This window comes from Vicia villosa, linkage group LG3 (genome assembly GCF_029867415.1).
Source record: "Vicia villosa cultivar HV-30 ecotype Madison, WI linkage group LG3, Vvil1.0, whole genome shotgun sequence".
Taxonomy (NCBI): domain Eukaryota; kingdom Viridiplantae; phylum Streptophyta; class Magnoliopsida; order Fabales; family Fabaceae; genus Vicia; species Vicia villosa.
In genome coordinates this window covers 182087933-182107146 of record NC_081182.1, presented here as the reverse complement: position 1 = coordinate 182107146, position 19214 = coordinate 182087933, and the positions used below count along the sequence as shown (strand labels likewise).

The 19214-nt window shown below is 34.4% G+C and overlaps 2 protein-coding genes across 4 annotated transcripts; both read right to left on the bottom strand.

Annotated features, from left to right (window-relative positions):
- Positions 1–3515: 3515 nt before the first annotated feature.
- On the bottom strand, positions 3516–5899 carry LOC131656983 (uncharacterized). Of its 3 annotated transcripts, XR_009300409.1 has the most exons (5): positions 5504–5899; positions 5297–5419; positions 4740–4847; positions 3833–4480; positions 3516–3606 (listed from the first exon to the last, which is right to left on the bottom strand). XR_009300409.1 is itself a non-coding variant. In XM_058926515.1 (4 exons), the coding sequence occupies exons 2-4, from the start codon at positions 4796–4798 to the stop codon at positions 3852–3854; spliced, it is 357 nt and encodes a 118-aa protein (XP_058782498.1). In that variant the 5' UTR covers positions 4799–4847; positions 5297–5894; the 3' UTR covers positions 3615–3851. The 3 variants fall into 3 exon arrangements, 1 of the variants encoding a protein (XP_058782498.1); XR_009300408.1 differs by having other exon boundaries at positions 5297–5899; XM_058926515.1 differs by lacking the exon at positions 3516–3606 and having other exon boundaries at positions 3615–3980; positions 4312–4480; positions 5297–5894.
- A 6651-nt stretch (positions 5900–12550) lies between these two features.
- On the bottom strand, positions 12551–15214 carry LOC131656982 (uncharacterized). The gene is made up of 4 exons (XM_058926514.1): positions 15052–15214; positions 13510–14815; positions 13024–13420; positions 12551–12949 (listed from the first exon to the last, which is right to left on the bottom strand). The coding sequence occupies exons 1-4, from the start codon at positions 15053–15055 to the stop codon at positions 12731–12733; spliced, it is 1926 nt and encodes a 641-aa protein (XP_058782497.1). The 5' UTR covers positions 15056–15214; the 3' UTR covers positions 12551–12730.
- Positions 15215–19214: the final 4000 nt, after the last annotated feature.

The following is a 19214-nucleotide window of genomic DNA, read 5'->3' as shown; positions in this document are numbered from 1 at the left end:
GACCAGTATCATGGGCATATGCCTTTCAGACAGGATGATCATTCTAGTAGACTCATCAAAAAGGATATGTAGTCCTTTCGACGGGTGTTCAATTATGTCTTTAGATTGTCAGTTAACTAAGATAGGTTTATCGCCATCCTTATGAAATAACACATTAAATACTTTCTTCGCAAGGTGGGACATGGTGTTGGGAGTGGATTACACATATCTCTACTCTAGTTAGTAATGATGTTCCTCCTCTCTTTAGGGTGCTTGAGTATCCTTCTAATCATTTGGATAAATATCAACCATTGGTATTCCTAAATGATCCTGTGATCCTCATAGTTCTAAGGGAGTATATAAGGGTTTTGAAAAGTAGCATTTTCTCCTCTTTTTGAATGTTATTTAATTTGCGAAGGAAAAATATTTGTTCTTTTTCGTTTCTCTTTGAAAATATTCTTGTACAAGCTTCGCTTTGAGCTCAAGAGAATTTGCTTGTTGATTTTATCTTTGCATGCCTCATTACAGGTTTTTCTCCTGAGTTTTAGTATTTGATATTTTTTATTTAGCCCTTGTTCTTCCCTTTTTAGAGTTTTTAGGACAGTGAGCGATTGAGTTTATCTTTTATCTGCGTCGCACCTACGTTAGTTTCTTAATATACTTAATCGTGGTAATTACATCAATTTCGACGAAGAAGGCCATCAAATATATTTTAAGAGATTGGGTAAATTTAGAGATATTAAAGACTCCTTCTGTCTTGTCTTAGGGCGATGCTTCCGCCCATGTGGTAAACAATGTAGGTCTAACGGAAGACTTAGGTGTGATTCTCCCAGATGATGAATAGAGGATATATAGTCAATATGGTGGATGTGTGATTCCTTTCCATGAATTCCTATTTTCTCTTATAGGTTATTGTCTCCTTCTTAACAAGTTTGAAGTTGGTGTCTTGAACCATTTGCGTATGCCCCTCCCCATAGTTCCATTATGTGAGTTGGGTGTTTGTCAAAAAAATTCAGCACTAGTGTGAATATAATAAGGGGAGCAAGCCTTCTATGACGCTTTTTTCCACCTCTTCAAGGTACAAAGTAGTGTTAAGTCTGCAAACGATTATGGTCTATTTTCTTTGAGGCAAAGCATCAAATATTTGGAGACATACTCTAACAGCATGAAACATTCTAAGGACCCCTTCTTCTTGATCGCTCCTCTAAACAAGGAAGCTCATGCAAAGTTGTGTCATTTGGAGCCTGGTGCTTCATCTACCTATGTCGCCGCCTTTCATAAGTATTGGACTCAAAGCCACTTCTTAACAAGAGTCGGGATGTATCGTTATCAGGAGGAAGATCTATATGAGGAGTAATTATAATTGAAACTAGTTGGTAGCCTTATATCTATGTGAGGAGTTGTTCCATTCCACCTAGAATCCATAACTCAATTGAAAAGGTTGCCTATAGACCTTCTAGTTGGTGGATGTTAAATTTGAGGAGGAGAGTAAGAAAATCTTTAGTAATTTGTCCTAGGATTTTGTCCCCCTAACTTCTTTTCCCTGAATTTCTTCGGATGTCTTCTCTTGTTTTTGCATATGCTATTAAGAGTGAATACGCCATGTCATGATTAAGGAAGGAGATTTTCTTCATTGCCACTTTGTTCATAATTTTGAATACGCCTTCTTTCAGGGGAATGTCTATCTCAGGCACGCTTTTCGAGACCCATTCTTCCTCGGTTATAGTATAGATTGTGTAAATTACCCCCTCCCTCTCGCTCAAGACGAGATCCTAGTTTCCTCTGATCATTTTATGGTAGATGAAACTCTTCCATATCCTTGTTAGGATATGGAGAAAAGTAAACCTCCATTCTTGAGTTAGAAGAAGTTTGGGCTGAGAGTCTTCTCCATAACTATCTCCAACCTAGACCCGTAGGTGGGCAGTCTTGTGTGCATATGGAACCAAACCCTATGTTACTGGTACGACTAAGCTTGAGGACAGATAGAGAAGTTTGTTCTTCAATTTCTTATGAATATTATTCTTACTTATTTGGACTCTCTAAAGAAGTCCTTCAAAGGAAATTGGTCAAACTGTCTTACCACACCCGTCATTTATAGTAGAAAAGTAAGAGTTAGGTTCAGTGATAGAAGATAGAGTTAAGGCAAAAAATATATATGTGAGTTGAAAATAAATTATTATAAGATATATGTTTAGGAGAGGGGATATAGATTATTACCTGAAGTGATGAAAAGATCAGTAGTTAATCCTTAAATAAGGGCACAATGAAAATTCTAGAGGTATGTGGGGGGTTTGGATATTCAACTGGATTTTGTCATACCCCAAAATTTACCCGACACTATTCGCATTATTTAATTTACTAAAGGTTTAAAATTAAGGGCTGTGGGGTTTAACATATCTATTGTTAAACCTGATCTCTTATAAAACCATCTTTAATTAAATAAAAATGTGTAATTAGCAAATGTTTAGGCCGAAATATTTGGGCCCATTCATCTCATTCTAAGGTTTTTTTATATATACTATTTTTATCATTTTCATTTTACTACCATTTAGTTTTCACTATTCATCTCTTTTTATTATCATTATATTTTATGGGCCATCATTGAGATTATTATTATTAAGTTAATTAGGGGGTCAATATATTATCTTTATTAGAATTATTAAAATTGGTTTGATTATTAGATTTTAACCATTTTCTATTAATTTAATATATGTTTTATTATTTAACAATAGTTATTAAGTTAATTAGGATAATGGATCAATCAATGTAATGGGCCAAAACAACTTAACCAAGCATGTTGGGCCCGATTTTATACGGATCAGAGTGTAGTGGACCGGGTCAAACCCAAGACCCAACCCGGTCCTGTTCACCTCCTTCCCCAAAGGCACAATTTAATAAGTTATTTATAGAAATATTTTATTGAAACATGTGCATTCAATGCCTCGAAATTTTAAATATGACTTTTTTACATTTAATTATATTTGACTTTTTCAAATTATAGTATTCTTAACATGTGCCCTAAGGGCACATGTTAGCATGACCCTATATATATATATATATATATATATATATATATATATATATATATATATATATATATATATATATATATATATATATATATATATATATATATATATATATATATATAATATCAGCTTAGACCTACTATGCTTTTTTCTGCATCATTCTAACATTTAGAGTGCCAATGCTTTTGCTTTATAACATTAGGAACTGGAAGTGTGGCTTTATATTTCTCTGCATCTACTAAGTTGAAAATTACTTGACAAATTGCAGGATTGGAGGCAAGTGATCATTCTCAATGTCAAATCATCCTTAAATGCAAAATGTTAACTCTAAGCTATTGCCATGCTGTACTACATATTTTCCACCATAATAGAGAAATAAGGTACATTTTCAATCTACTTTTATGGTGTAGATTACTTTAACTAATATAATAATCATACTTTTGCAACAATTCACGGTTGACTGGTAGACTACAAAGACTGCACTTTCTGTGGCATGGAAAGTTGAAATTCGCGACATTGACAAGCGGGAATATTGCAATTCGCGATGCTTGATTGAAAAGAGCTATGGAAATTCCTACAGCAGCAAGCTCCACTGGACCTGTAAGGATCAATAATCTTCAAACATTAAGTCCATTATAGCAAATTCAAATATACAACCTAAGTTAATTACACTAATTAACACATCAACCTAAACCTTCAATGGCGGTGCAATCTACCTAAATCTTCAGATTTCGCACCAAGGTTTTTTGCAGTACTGCATCACTTCCATAGTAAATAGAACGCAAACAGTGAGCAGAGCGATAACATAGGAAATATTTACCAACCTTTTGTTCTAATTTTTTATTATCTGAATGCCATGCTTGAGCAGTAAGATGCTCTATTTGATCTCTGGAAGAAATCCCCGTAACTGAGGATGACCACTGCAGCGGTAACTACAACTCCAACTCCAACTCGGAAAAATGCATCCTCATCCTGCCAGAGGGAGAGTTAGAAGGAGGAACAACAGTCGGATTTTTTATGCAAATAACTATGAATGATTTTCTTCAATGGATTTGGAGCAAAATAGAAACTTAATATTAATGTCTTGGGTAGGTTAGTCTACATATAAATGCACATGGGAAAAAAAACTCAATTCACAAGATGGGGGGAAATCTATGAAACGTCAGCATTAATAATATGTAACAAAACACGGCATTGGCAGGACACGGTATGAAATGCTATTGAAAAATCATAATTGGCAGGACACAACATGAAATCATTTTTCAGCATGTATATGTTATTTTAATTAAACAATCCCAATTACCTTTGCATACAACTCAACATAACGGCAAAATTCAGTATCATCCACTAAAGCCCTGTATGTTGGAAGTTTATGGGTAAAGGATATTGCTTCAGCCTCTGGCAAGAACGAAAATGCAGCCTTTGCGATGGAAAAATCTTGGGCATCTGCGCTTTCCTCCATTTTACCCCGACTGGTTAAATGGGAAAATATATTTTTGTTAGAAAGCTCTATCTGGTGATCAAAATCGAGTGCTAGAAAACTGTTTTACTTTTAAAGAAAAAGTAATGCAGACCAATGCATTGTCTTTGTCCGCCTATTAAAAACCTAGGCGGATCAAATACGGGTGTACCCGCAAACCGGTCTTACACCATTTCTATGACATCAATGGTGTGTGGTAAAGACAACATAAAATTTTAAATCAATTGTTTTTAGATATTAAAGAAACTTACACCACAACAACGGCTGCAAGTTCAGGAAGATCCTTTCCAGTCATGAACACCTCCTGCATATCATTCAACTAAATTGACAATGTTGTTAATGCACCACCTTCAGACATCCTACATGAGAATCAACCATTAGTTTCACATAATTCATTAAAAATGAAAATGCATAAAACCATTCAATGTTGGAGGCTAAGAAATTAGACTTCTCAACTTTCAATTTCAGAAATTAAGCCCCCTTGAAATTGAAAAAGGCTATGATAGTTATATTTATCAATCTTGCTAGTCATTTCATGTGCCTTACAATTCTTGGACTTAAACGTCTTCTACTACCAATTTATTGATTGATTTATTAGATATAGGGATTGATAAATAGGAATTTAGAAACTAAAATTAACCATTCAAAATCAACTCATGCTTCTGGAGAATACACAAAATGGAAGAGGTTAATTGCCTGAACTGAAAGTTATAGACTCTAAACAGTAAAACCTAACATTGTAGAGGTAGTGTTTGTTTTCCTTATTAATGAGCAGTAGAAGTTTAAAAAGAATTCATTTTCACTATACCTGTGTACATCCACAGACCACACCAGTTTAATTTTACGAAAAAGTTCAGAGAAAAGCTCTCGCTTTGATGCTTCATTGAGCACTCTGGCAGCCCTTTCCCTTTGGAATGAATGAGTTCATAACCTGCACAGAAATTAACAAAACGCAGCAACCCAAAAACAGAACAGAAAATCCTTGCGAATAAACTCACGGTTTGAATAAACTCACAGAAAAGCCTTGTGCATTATGGTATAGATCCGGTTTTGGAAGAAACAGTGGAAGGGGTTTTCGATTTAATGGTTGTGTGGAAGTGAAGATGAAGATCAGTTTTGTTGGTGTTTCACGGTTGAACTTGTTGTCGGTGGCGGAGTTTTAGGGTTTGAGTGAAAAAGAGGGAGAAGAGAGTTACGAGAGAGAGAGAGAGAGAGAGAGAGAGAGAGAGATAGGGGAAAGGCAAATGTTATGAAAAAGAGAAGCTGTCTAATGGAGGGAAAAAATATTTTTTAATATGCACCAATAAAAATGGAACACTTGGAGTTTGTATATTGAAAGTGGTGTGGTATTTTGTTAGTTACGAATTTACCCTTTTGTGTGTGTAATAAAATGTTGAGAAAAGGGTATATTGGGATGTTTGGCCAATTGATTAGTAAAGGATAGAATAGTAGGTAGTAGATTAAAACCCTAAGACTATAAATCAAACACTAAAACTACAAAAAAAAAGGGATGAACTTTGGAGGACTGAAGGAGACTCCGTGAACACCTCTCGATTGCGAGTTGTTTTCGTCTTCGAACCTGCAAATCGGAAAGGGAAAAGAGATTAGCGAGGGGGAGCTTACACGTTCCAACATTCAAGAATAAAGGTAACATAATCTATGAACTTAACTTAGATTTTCGTTGAATCCATTGCATGTGTTTGATTGTTGGGTTTTTTGGGTTTAAGTGAGGGTTAGGGTTCATCGTTGGGGGTTAGGGTTCATGCGTTTTAGGTTTAGGGTTTGGAGATAGGTTGAAGATGAAGATCAAGAGGATCTTCATCCGGTTTGGGGTGTTTTTCTGGAAATCTGGGTTAGGGATGAATGTTCCGATGAACATTCATCGAAAAACTGGATGTGGTGGTGGTTATCATGACAGTTTACGGTGGTCGCAAGGGGAGTTCTGGGTTTGGTTGAAGAATAGAAAGAGAGGATAGAACGAGAGAGCGAGAGAGTTTGAGTTTAGAGAGAGAAAGAAAGTGAAAAATGGGAGTGGGATGAGAGCGAGGGATGAGTGATCATCACTCTGAATTATTGGACGAACGCCATGTGGCCCTTCCATGGCCACTTGGCAGCATCACTGAACATGATTCAATGTGCCTTCCTAACCACGCACCCTCAAATTTAAACACATGCAGGCCCTTAGATAATCACGTACAAGATCCAACGCTCATGATCCTGAACGTGCACCACACCCCATACACCCTCACCACACTGAACCGGACGGACCAAAAATCAATAATGGGCCTAGCCCAATGCTAATCGCACACCCCTGAATTTCTAACCTTTAGCAGCAGGCACCCCCCTGCGAAAAACAAAATTAATTTATATATTAATGTTAATTCTTATTTGATTGATTTCTTAATTTTTTGTTCGATCCGATTATACCTAATAGTCGTGTTGGTGAGAAATAAAATAATAAAAATACATTTATTTTGCTAAAAGATTTTAACCATCCTATTGGTTACGATGATTAGCATGTTTTTATCAATTCGTTATTATTTTTAATCAAATATATTGATTATGAGGAGTAACGATAAAATTAATAATTTAATTTTTAAGATACATTTATTTGCTAAATAGTGATAATTGAATCTATCGATTAGAATTGTTAGCAATCCTTTATAAATCTGTTAATTATACCTAATAGTCGTGTTGGTGAGAAATAAAATAATAAAAATACATTTATTTTGCTAAAAGATTTTAACCATCCTATTGGTTACGATGATTAGCATGTTTTTATCAATTCGTTATTATTTTTAATCAAATATATTGATTATGAGGAGTAACGATAAAATTAATAATTTAATTTTTAAGATACATTTATTTGCTAAATAGTGATAATTGAATCTATCGATTAGAATTGTTAGCAATCCTTTATAAATCTGTTAATTATGGTGATTAAATCTATTAATCATCGCGATTAATAGAACAAATTAAATCAGGGTTGTACGCCAAATTTTAAAATATTCTTTCATCTCCAAACTAAGGGTTTCAAGACTTCGATAAGGCAATTCAAAATGCCTTCTTACATTCATATTAATTCTAAGGCGTGCAACCCTTCCCCGAACTACGTTGACTCTGATCCTCCATAAGGAGGTACGTAGGCACTTGGATAACCAAGGCGAGTCCCCTTCCCCAAAATCTCACTTTTCACCCTATTCATTTCCTTAGCTATAAACCTTAACACTTTTAGCCATAAAACTTTGCCTTAAACTCAAAACATTAGGAAAGGGTTAAGGGTGCCTAACACCTTCCCTTGACCCGAATATAATAACTTACCCCGAATCTCTTAACTGCACAGGGCTTCCTATTCGCCCTGGTAGAATAGGTGGCGACTCTAAAATTCTAATTTTTTATGGCAGGTTGCTACAGATTTTATGATAGTTTGGGGAATGGGAAGGGCAAGACTAATGGGCACAGAAGTTGGAGTACTAGTGATGGGTTTATTGGTGGTTCGGTGAGTAGATGTTTCAACTGGAATACTGGTCTTAAGATTATGGTTAGGAATGGAAGTGGGAGTGGCAATGGGAATAATCATGTTATGATGGGAAGGGTTGTATTGAATATGATCAAGATAGTCTAAACTAAGCTAAACGATATTGTGAGATGTAAGAGAAGGTGTGGAAATGGTGTTATCGTCTATAATGGGGAAGGGGGAAATGTTTTTTTAAAAATGGTATCCCTAGAAATAAAAATAAGCCTAGTTGTTAGGTCGTAAAGGATTGGCCCCTTTACACCATCTTAGTTACCTAAATAAAGGAACCAGCAAGACCTAGATTCTAGCTAGGATTTATTGTGTTTAGGGTTGGATGAAAAACCTAAACATCAAAACACCTTGGCGGTAGAATACTCGGGTAAGGAGTTATGTAATATGGTAAAAGGAGTTTGCAATTTTAAATACTTGGAAGGAGTTCCATTAATGAGAAAAACAACATGAGAGATGGCATGAGCCCCAAAAAAATTTGGGTAAATGAGATTGAAAAAAAGAGCACAGTAACACTTAAAATAGACTAATGCTTTATTTCTACAATTCCATTTTGTTGGGGGTATATCATCATAAGAAGTCTGGTGTTGGATCCCATGTTTTTTGTCAAAAGATTTCATGGTAAATTTTGAGCCATTATCAGATCTAGTTGTCTTGACAGATTAATGAAATTGGGTTTTAACATATTGAATAAAGGATTGAATTAAAGTAGATGTTTTAAATTTTAGTTTCGTTAAAAAGATAAATCATAATCACTTGCAGTCATTAACAATTGTTAAGAAGTATTTATAGCCTAGCATGGATGGTTTTGAAATAGGAACCCAAATTTTCATGTGAAGTACATCAAAATAATATATAGAATTTGTAGTGTTATTGTAAAAAGTTAGCATTTTTTGTTTAGCATAAAAACGAGTATCACAAATAGATAAAAGGTCTAGAAATAAGATACAAGGGGAAAATCTTATTAATTTGAGTAATTGTGTCATGAGAGGTGTGACCTATGGGATTATGCCATGGGTTATAGTTATTAACAATGTAAATACAATTGTCAAAACTATTCCAATGGATATTATTACTAATTTTAGAATTATTGTTAATGAAAATGGAGGGAGATGTAAGCATGTAGAGACCATTATATGGCTCAGTTGCACTAATTGTCCCCAAGATAAGATTCCCATGTATAAGACATTTAGAGGAATTGAAATTAATTTTACAAATTAGAGTAGAAGCAACCTTAGGTATATAAATCAAATAGGAATGAAATTCAGGTATGTATAACACATTATTTAAATAAAAATGTTGAGTAAAATATATAGTTCCAAAAAGAAAAAATGAAGTGACTGGTGCTCTATTTGGAAGTTTGATAAGAACATGTTTTCTTTCAGTTAAATGAGTTAAAATAGTACTAGAATGGCACACATGGTTTGTGGCCCCAATATCTAAAATTCATTCATGATGTTTATACTTAAAAAGAAAGCATTATTTTTTGTAGTACCAGATGCTTTCTCCCTTGTGGTATTCATATGATGGATGTGATATTGTTGTTGTTGGGGAACCTGTTGAATGAAAGGCAATTTTTGTTGATTTGCAGTAAAGCTAGAAGTGACATTTTCAATGGGAGCTTCTTCAACTTGATCTTGATCATTGCTTTTAGTATAGTCTTCATGGTTGGTTGTTTGAGCCATGTTCATCCGCTTGAGGTATGGGGGAAAACCATGCTTCTTAAAACATATATTTATCGTATGAATCGGCTTGTTACAAAAAGAGAAAATCTAGAAGCCTTTTCCACCACCACCAAGAAATGTCTTATGAGTTGAATCTTATAAACGAGGTTTTTTATAAGGTTTGTTGATATGGGCAACACATTTATCATTATCAATGGAAAGTGTATGTTGGCGCTCTTGTTGAATAAGCATTGAGAAGACTTTATTGATATGAGGAAAAGGTTGCATTAACATGAATAAGGAGCGAAATGGAGCATAATGCTCATTGAACCTCTTGAGGAAATGAATGACACATCTATTGTCTTTGTAAATATTATTTTATGGAATGGGAGCACATGGGCACTGAATATCACATGTACATGTGAGGGGAGGTAAAAAATTCTCCAATTCTTTCCATATTTTCTTCAGAGTGGTAAAGAGTTACGTGATGGTTTGATCGCCTTAACGGAGAGCATAAATTTTCTCTTGTAAGTATGAGGCGCAAAAATCTCCTTTATGATACCGATCTTTGAGTTCATGCCATATTATGTGCTAATTTTATTCAGAGATTATTTTTAGCGATTTCAGAGCTGATTGAATTCGTAATATATGCCATGACTATGGTATTACAACGATCTTGTGCCATGGTTGTTCAATTTCTATATGAGGGACAAATTAGGATTCCATCAATAAATTCTAGTTTGTTTTTCAATCTGAGAGCGACTTTGATGAACCTAAACCAATAGTGATAGTTATTGTTGGTTAAGGAAGGAGAAACGATTGCGACCAAGATTATCTAAAGGGTGCGTGAAGAATGAATCCAACATATTAGTTTGATAACTTCGTTGGATATTATGGTTTGAATTTTGGTGCGTGAAGAAAGAATGAATCCAACATGTTAAGTTGTAAACTTCATTGTCACACTACTGCATACTTCACAACTAGCTATTAATACCATGTTAAGTAGTAAACTTCTATTTTCATAATTGATTCTATTTGAAGTTAGAATTTATAGCTTCTGCTTTCGAAATTTATTCTTGATGATTTTTACACTGAAATTTATTTTTCAACTTACTTTTACATAAATGTATTTAAATATAAATCAATTATGTTAAAACCAATTTTAAATTCAATTATGCTAAAATTAGTTTTGTCCACCACCCATCCAAACATACCTTAAACATTCTAACTGAAATAGTTAACCAATAACAAACTAAATAATTAAAAAAACTAACTTATAGTTAACATATCTTCTTGAATGTTTTTTAGGCAAATAAAAAGAAACATAAAGTTCATACTCCTTCATCTCGTCCTTCTTTTACTTTTGTTTTTTTTTTAATTTAATTATTTCCCTCATCCTATTAAATTATTGGAATATCCTTCATCTATAGAATTAAAACAATTTGATAATGCCCCGATTGATCTATCTTTCCAAATAATCACCACTCTTCCGATTCGTCTACCTTTGTTTCACTAGAAATCAACAATCAAAGTAGAAATAATATATTTTGTCGCCTAAGGTAAAGCAACAATTATATGCTTAACTGGTGAAGCAGAGCAAATAGACCATGAAATTTAAAGGATAGTTTAAATTTGTTAAAATAAAAATAAAAAATAATTAAATATTTTCATACACAATTTTGAGTGACTTGGGTGATTTTACTATTTCATAATTTTGGTAACTTTACTTCATAAAATAAATGAATGAATTATTAATGAATATTATATTGATGTGAAAAAGTAAAATGTATACTCAAATTACCGAAGTTACAATAATGCAAAGTCGCTGAAACCTTGTCCGTTTTTGAACATAGATACAAGATACACTTTTACAAGGGCTTATTATTTTCTTTTATAAGATGCAGTCGATTATTAAGAGGTTTATTGATTAATTTAAAAATATTTACTTTCAACTTTTTACAAGTAATAATATCATGGTTCGAAAGTTTACAGATTTGAGAAAACTTAAATAAAAAAAGTGAAGAGAAAGGAAGAAGAAATACTCTTGTGTAAGTGATTTTTAAGATATGATACAACTATTAAATCTAATGCTTCTTGCTTCTTATTACTTCTTATTAGTAGTCAAGAACTATTTAGTTGATGATTCATTCTAGAAGTCATCTTCTCCAAATTAGGCCAATTCTCCTTTTCTTTCGCTCCATCACAATAATTTTGACCTAAAACCAATGCAGGTTTCTACCTTTATACATAATGGTTCTCTGCAAGATTTGTGCAAATCATGCAATTTAGTCTTTCTCTCAGCAGCTTAATGGTGTACTAACAAATTACAAATACCAAGTTTTAAACTCAATTTCTTCTTCATCTGCTCTAAAACCCAACTCGGAAATTGTCACCTTTCTTAATGCATACATAGACCAAACTTCTTTCAATGTGTCACAAAGTTGAGAATCATGAGGTGAGAAAGTTTGGGATAGAATCTGTAAAAGGGTTTATTGTATTCTAATTGAAAAAATAAATACAATGCTAGAAGAAAGTATTTAGACTAACCAAGGCAATCAAAATCAGACCGAACCGGCGTGAAAATAAACCTATCAGTTAAGTATAATAGAGTTATTATAAAATCGAAAGTTAGAAACATAAACAAGAATGGTAGACTGAAACAAATCTCTAATATTCACATACCAACAGCATCCTTTCCAGATAGTTTTGGCATGAAATGCTTGATGTCGTCTTCAGTTGCATTCTTCGCTTTCGATGTCTCACACTTGAACGATAACGAGATTCTTTTCTTCCCTTCCTTCTGCTAAACTGTTCACAAAGGTGAAAGCAACTAACAAAATGAACATGTCATCAAAATGAAGATTTTACTAAAGTCGCTACAAACACTTCGCTAACTTATATTAAAAACCCATAGAAAAGTCAGACACAATTCATAAGTCATAAACTAACAACTTAAGCTATAGAATTATACTTTTAACAAGTGCCAAGGCATAAACATCAAAAATAGTCAAAGTTTAGCTTGTTAATCTCGAACATCTTTCAAATTAAAATATTAATCTTCATATTCGTCTTCGTCTTCATCTTCATCTCCATCTTCATCTTCATCTTCTGAATCAGTAGTAAGTTCCACGTCATCCGAACCTGAGTCTTCAACATCTTCATTATCTTTGTGTTTTTGCTCAGCTACCTCATCCTTTTTGGCCAATTTTGAGTTAGCCATGACAAAAGCAACATCTTTATCAATCGTGTGCTTCAGACCCTTAGAGTAAACCTAAACAAATACAAATAAGATTAGACAATAGTGTGTATTTCACAATTCATATTCAATAGCTTTCATCATCTTACCTTATCGAAGGCATCCCTAAGAGGGTAACCCCCAAAAGAACTGCATGTCAAGCATAATACACGAATTGCAAAGTTTTGGAGCTCTGGTTGTCCATCTGCAAAAGATGCCCACCAAATTGGTGGAATCTCATTATCAGCAGTAATTACGGCTATTGGATGATCGAAATTATTTGCATGTTTATCGAACTCTTCAAGTTGAGTCGCAATCTTAGATCTTTCTTCGGGATCGGGCACCATCCTTGTTATACAATGTAGTAGACCAAGTTTAACTTTAATATCATTTCTAAATCCAGAACTATAGTGAATTTGAGGATTAAGAAAATAGCCTGCAGCATGCAAAGGGCTATGCGAATATGTGTCCCATGTTTCACCAATGATCTCCCGTAGAAGCATAAAACTATAAATAAAAAATTTGAATTACTTTTCGATATTCAAACCAAGACTACAAAACGAATGCTCAATTTTAAAACTAAAGTTGATACTTACCTTTCCCTTTCTCTGTCACCTTTGGAAAGATTTTTCTGAATCTCCTTTATAGCCGTCTCCATTTTCTCATAAACGAAACCCATGGCCGGTTCCTCGACTGAATTGACCCAATGAAAGACTTCAAGAAGAGGATGTGCAACTTTATAACAAATCTTAACATTTTTCCAAAACTCCTTGTCCAAAACCACGTCCTCATACCATTTCCCTGGCTTTGCAAACTCGCAGGACTTCCACTCCTTTGATGTGAACATTCTTATCAAAGCTCTTTTGTTCTCGTGAAGAGAACATAAAGTTAAGTATGACGAGTAAGTTGGAGAAATGTCTATTTTCATAATATTTATATAATTTGTGAAGTGCCATAATAGAGACATGAGAGAAGGCCGTATAAACATAAAAACTGCAATTCTTTGACACTTCTCAATTGTCTCTTCATGAAAAGGTATTTTCTCCTCGCATTTTTCCAATATCACCGCGATACATTGTATTACACAAGGTGTCCAATACAGCCTAGTTCTTTTCATCATCAATATCTCAGCAGCAAGTTTGTAGTATAGTGTTTGGTCCGTCACAATTTGGACAACATTTTCTTCCCCAACCTCTTCAACAATGTCATCCATCATCTCAAAGAGTTCCTCAACCGATTCCAACTTATCAGACGCATCAATAGACTTCAAAAAGAACGTTCCCTTCGGACTGTTCACTAACACTTTTAGCATGTCCTCATTCCCTTTGCACCATGCATCGATCATTATGGAGCAACCTGTTATCTTCCACATCGCTCTATGTTCTTCCAAAGCTTCATTTGTCACCTTAACTTCTTCCGTCAAATATTTCCCTCTAATCTCATCATAAGACGGCGGCTTAAACCCTCCTCCATCCACTGAAAACAAATCACACATAGTTTTAAACTCATCACTCAATACCACATCGAATGGTATCACATTGTTGTAAATAAACCTCGCAACCGCTCGACATGCTTCCTCTCTTGAACTCTTCTTATTATTTTTGCTATTGACAACATCCACTTCATTGCTTTCCTCATTAATCTCTTGCAAAGCGGAATAAATCCCCAACATTTCCTTCCTAACCTCATCACCAACACCCTCACAAGCTTCAACATTTTCCATCGCAGTTAAATGACATATAAATCGGTAAAACCCGCCGGTTACTACATTATCACAATACTTGCAATAGAGTGTATCTTGTCCATAAAGTTTAAGATCAAGTGAAATGCAATGCTTTAAAACCACATCAACAACATTGTTGGGTACTATCTTTTTAGGTATTCGAAGGGCAACATGTGAGTCTGAAACAGAAAGAGATAATAAGCAATTAGGGTTAGGGTTTCAATTTAAACCCCACCAAAAAGATAGTTTTTTTTTTTTTTGCAATTGAGTAAATAAAAAACATTTCCACAAACCCATTTTCTGTTTGATTGTGAAATTTGAGCGATTCCATGGAAATGAAAAATGGGTAAGTGAAAAAGAGATAGAAAAGGAAATTTAAAGAGAAAAAGATTGAAATTTGAAGAGTGGAACTTACTCATGTTTGTGTGTTGTGAGAAGAGTGATGATGCTGTTACGGTTTTCCGACAATGCCAACTGAGAAGAAGAAGACGACGCAGCAGCAGCTGAGAAACGTCTGGCTTTTAGGCGGGAAAGATAGTTTCTGTTTTGTTGATATAAGCGGGAAAGGAAGTCGCACTTTTTTCTGTCCATTAGATTAGATGAATGGAAATATTGAGATTATTATAACACATTATTATGGAATATTGATTTAAGAAATAAAAGTTTTAAATGTACTTTTCTTCTTTCTATTTTAAAAAAATCCAGCAATGGTGACTAAAATATAAATATTTTTAATGATATGTTAGTGATAATTATGATAATTTATTAACTAAATTTTTAAATAATAATTTAATAATAATTAATAATTGTTCTAGGTAGATCATATTAACCTCGGCCGACCACCATAAATAGACCTCACTCTTTCTAAAATCTTATGAGCTTAAGAAAGTTATCATTTTGATGGTCATAAATGACCTCAATTGGAAGCGCATCCAACTACTCTTTGCAATTCACTCCTAACAAATAGCAAGTTTGTTATTTATCTCTTTTTATATTGAGAGGGCGTCAAACTAGGTTAACAAGTTTCAAACTTAATTTTGATTCACTCTTCTCTCTCATATACTAACTTGAATGTTGGAGTGTTAACCTTGCAGGTCCTCCCACTCCATCGTGCCTGAAGCCTCGAGCCTCCGTCATCACCATTTCTTAACTCATTTATGGTTCTTGAACGCAAAAATGACACCGCCATTGGGAATCAACTTCTGATTCATACGATGTCCATGATTTCACGTTTGCTCTTCGATTATTCAACTCACAACCTCTTCAAGTCACAAAATCATGAGCATTTTGAATCGAACATGAGGATCCATATTGTTTTGATTCAATCAAGCATCACCTACATTCTGATTCCTCGAATTTCCAAATATCCAATTACTAACACTTCAAGTGATAATTAGATCTAAATCTACTTGATATGTTGTTTCACGTAAAGTTGTCGCTACTGCTCTAGCAACTATCAATCAACCACCTTTACTTCCTCTACAAGGCATCGTGAATCCTAGAGCAACGATTTTGTTGCATTCAATCAATCAACCACCTTTTTTGAATAGCAGACACCTTAGCTCCATAGCTTCACATTTTTCCATCTAGGTATCCCTATATTTGGAAGGTTTACCCATGGAAAGGACGTCACCTCGAGCAGTAGTGACAACAAAAAATAAAGAGGTTGTTCGTTAGGTGCATAAGGTAGTCTCGAAAAGAAGTTTCATTTTTATTTGCTTCAGGAAGATTTTGAAGGTAATTCAGATCCTCCTCAAGCACAATTGTTTCTGAAGGTGGAGAAAAACATAAGAAAGGGGGGATTGAATTGTGTTCTTTATCAATTAAAATTCCCTTTCTTTTTAACGTCTTTTCTTTCTTTCCTTTTGTCATCTATTAGATTATGCTTTTGGTGTTGCGGAAGCATGTGAAAGTAGAACTACATAACCAATGAGATGTTCATTTTAACTTCTGTGTGTCATCATAACTTCTGATTGGTCTCAGTACAGTTCTGAAGAACTTTTGCTTGAATGTTCTAAGTTAAAATGGATAGTACAGAAAGTAAAAGACACATTCATTTTTATCCTGGTTCACCTTCTGAATAAGGCTACCTCCAGTCCACCTTCTTCAGGTGATTTGCCTTTCAACAGAGGTCTTAATCCACTATAACCAAATCATGATTATAACTGCACGATCCTCCATCATGACTAACAACCTGCACAGCCAACTGCAGTGACTGACCATCTAGACAATGACCCGTTCAGTGATCTCCACGAGATATAATGTCCATTGACTCTGGAACCCTGCACAGGCTACCCGCTGTGACTAACCCTGCACAAGCCAACTGCTCGTGACTAACTGCAATGGACTGTTCAGTGATCTCCATGAGATATAACATCCATTGACTTCTGGACTGCTGACCTTTACCTGGTCTCCAAGAGATTTCCACAATGACCGCAGCCAATTGTCTTCTCAAGCTTCTAACCTTAACTTGGTCGCTCAAGGCATCATTACCAAACTTAACTTGGTTTTCACATAATGCTTCTTAATAAGCAGATATTCTAATTACAAACTGTATGACAAGTAACTTGTTTTAATTGAATAATCATTGAACTCTTCTTGTTTGCATCTTTTGACTAGATCCTTGCTTCTTGGTGGTAAGTAGAGTAAGATCATTGTCTTTCAGTGTTGAGTGCTTCTTCAAGTTGATCTTCGTCTTCACTTCTTCTGTTAAACGGATTTAGAACACCAGTTCTTTATTCGAGGTTGCTTCTTGCATTGATCTTTAGCTTTCTTCTTTAAGCAGATTAAGAACAACAGTTCTTATTGAGAGTTGCTTCTTTGGTTCTTCTTCCTCTGATCTTCTTCATAAGCAGATTAAGAACAATAGTTCTTATTGAGAGTTGCTTCTTTGGTTCTTGAGTAATTATTTGAATGGGAGTCTTCAGGGAGACAGTATTTCGATCCTCTTCTATTTTAAGAAACTCCTTTTGAATTTAGTAGTTTTTCATTACTACATCTTTCCTTAACCACACATTTCATAAGAGGTCTTACTTCTTTTTATAGCTTTGAAATTGTGTTTTTTGTCTTGATCTTTGGAATGCGTAATAAATGCAAGCGTGTTTCCTCCGTGCTTTTGTTTTCTCCAATTGACTGCATGTAGGTTGCTTCTTCAATTAACCTTGGGAGTTGTTCCTCTTAATTGTTGTAACCGTTTTGCTAATGATGATGTTTGTAACGGTTTTCTTCTTGATTCTGACCGTTTTTATTTGATTTTGCATGCTGAGCTGAAGGTTATCTTCTGATTCACATGTGACTCTGTTGCTATTTGCCTTTTGTAAGTTACTGCGTTGTAACTTCAGAACTTCTGATCTTCTACGTGTGTGATCTTCTGAGTTTGCAAGGCTTCTTGTAACTGATTTTTCTTGTTCATTTCCTTTGAAGCTTCTGATGTACTTTCTGATTGAGTTGCTATATATGTTGTAAAGGACTTTGACACTGTTTCTGCACACTCAATGAAGCCATTAGTAATAAAATTGTTACTAACAAAATATACGCTTGTTATCATCAAAACTAGATTCTGAACAAAGATTCTCAATCTTATTTCAACAATCTCCCCCTTTTTGATGATGACAAAACCATGTATTTTGATGGAAATATTTTATGAGATAATTATAAATAAGTAGTTATATTTCCTCATATTTTATGTTTAGTCAATCATCACATTAATCACATTAAGATTTTACTTCTGATTCCTTTTTGAATGATATACTTCTCTCTTGTTTGCTCATCAAAATATATTCCTATTCTTCTCTTCTTCTTCCCCTTTTTGTCATAATCAAAAAGCTTAAAGGATTAGGTGCACTAATTTTCTCCCCGTGAATTTGATAATCCTATTAATTTCTGATTTAAAACTCCCTAGAATTCTAACAATCTCCCCCTGAGATGTATGGTCTCCCCCTGAATTGAATTAACTATTTAAGTTTACTGCATACGTTTAAGTCAGATAAGCATAGCAAGTCAATTTTAATAAGGGAACTAACTTCAAAATTTCTAATAATTTTCACTTATATGGTTACTTATAAAATTGTTGATGCTGTAAATGATTGCAGGCAAGGAGTATAAAACAAAGCATACAAAGTCGTTCATAAATCACACACTAAGCAAAGTATTGATATACACATAACTAGAACTATAGCAGACGTTCAAGTAGAGACATAGTCTAAGGTTGTTTGGCAACGATAGATAGAAGAAGATTTTTGATTTCATTGGTAGACTCCTCTTGTCTCATCATACAGGATTCAATTCTCATGTTAGTTGCATCCTTCACAGATGTCTTTAGGCACATCACTTGGAATATGCTTTATCAAGGTCAAGGAATTTGCTTGATTATCATCAATATCCATAGGTTCAGAAGATGTAGAACCGGAAGTGTTGTTGATGACTAGTGGAGGCTTTAGAGCCCATAGATCCATCACAAGAGTGATGACAGCATTCAGATACTCAAAAAATTTCTCATTAGCATGAGTGCGGCATACTTCTTTGAGTTTAAGGGACTCAGAGTTGAATCTCCTTCTGAATGTATCCCAAAGGGCTTTT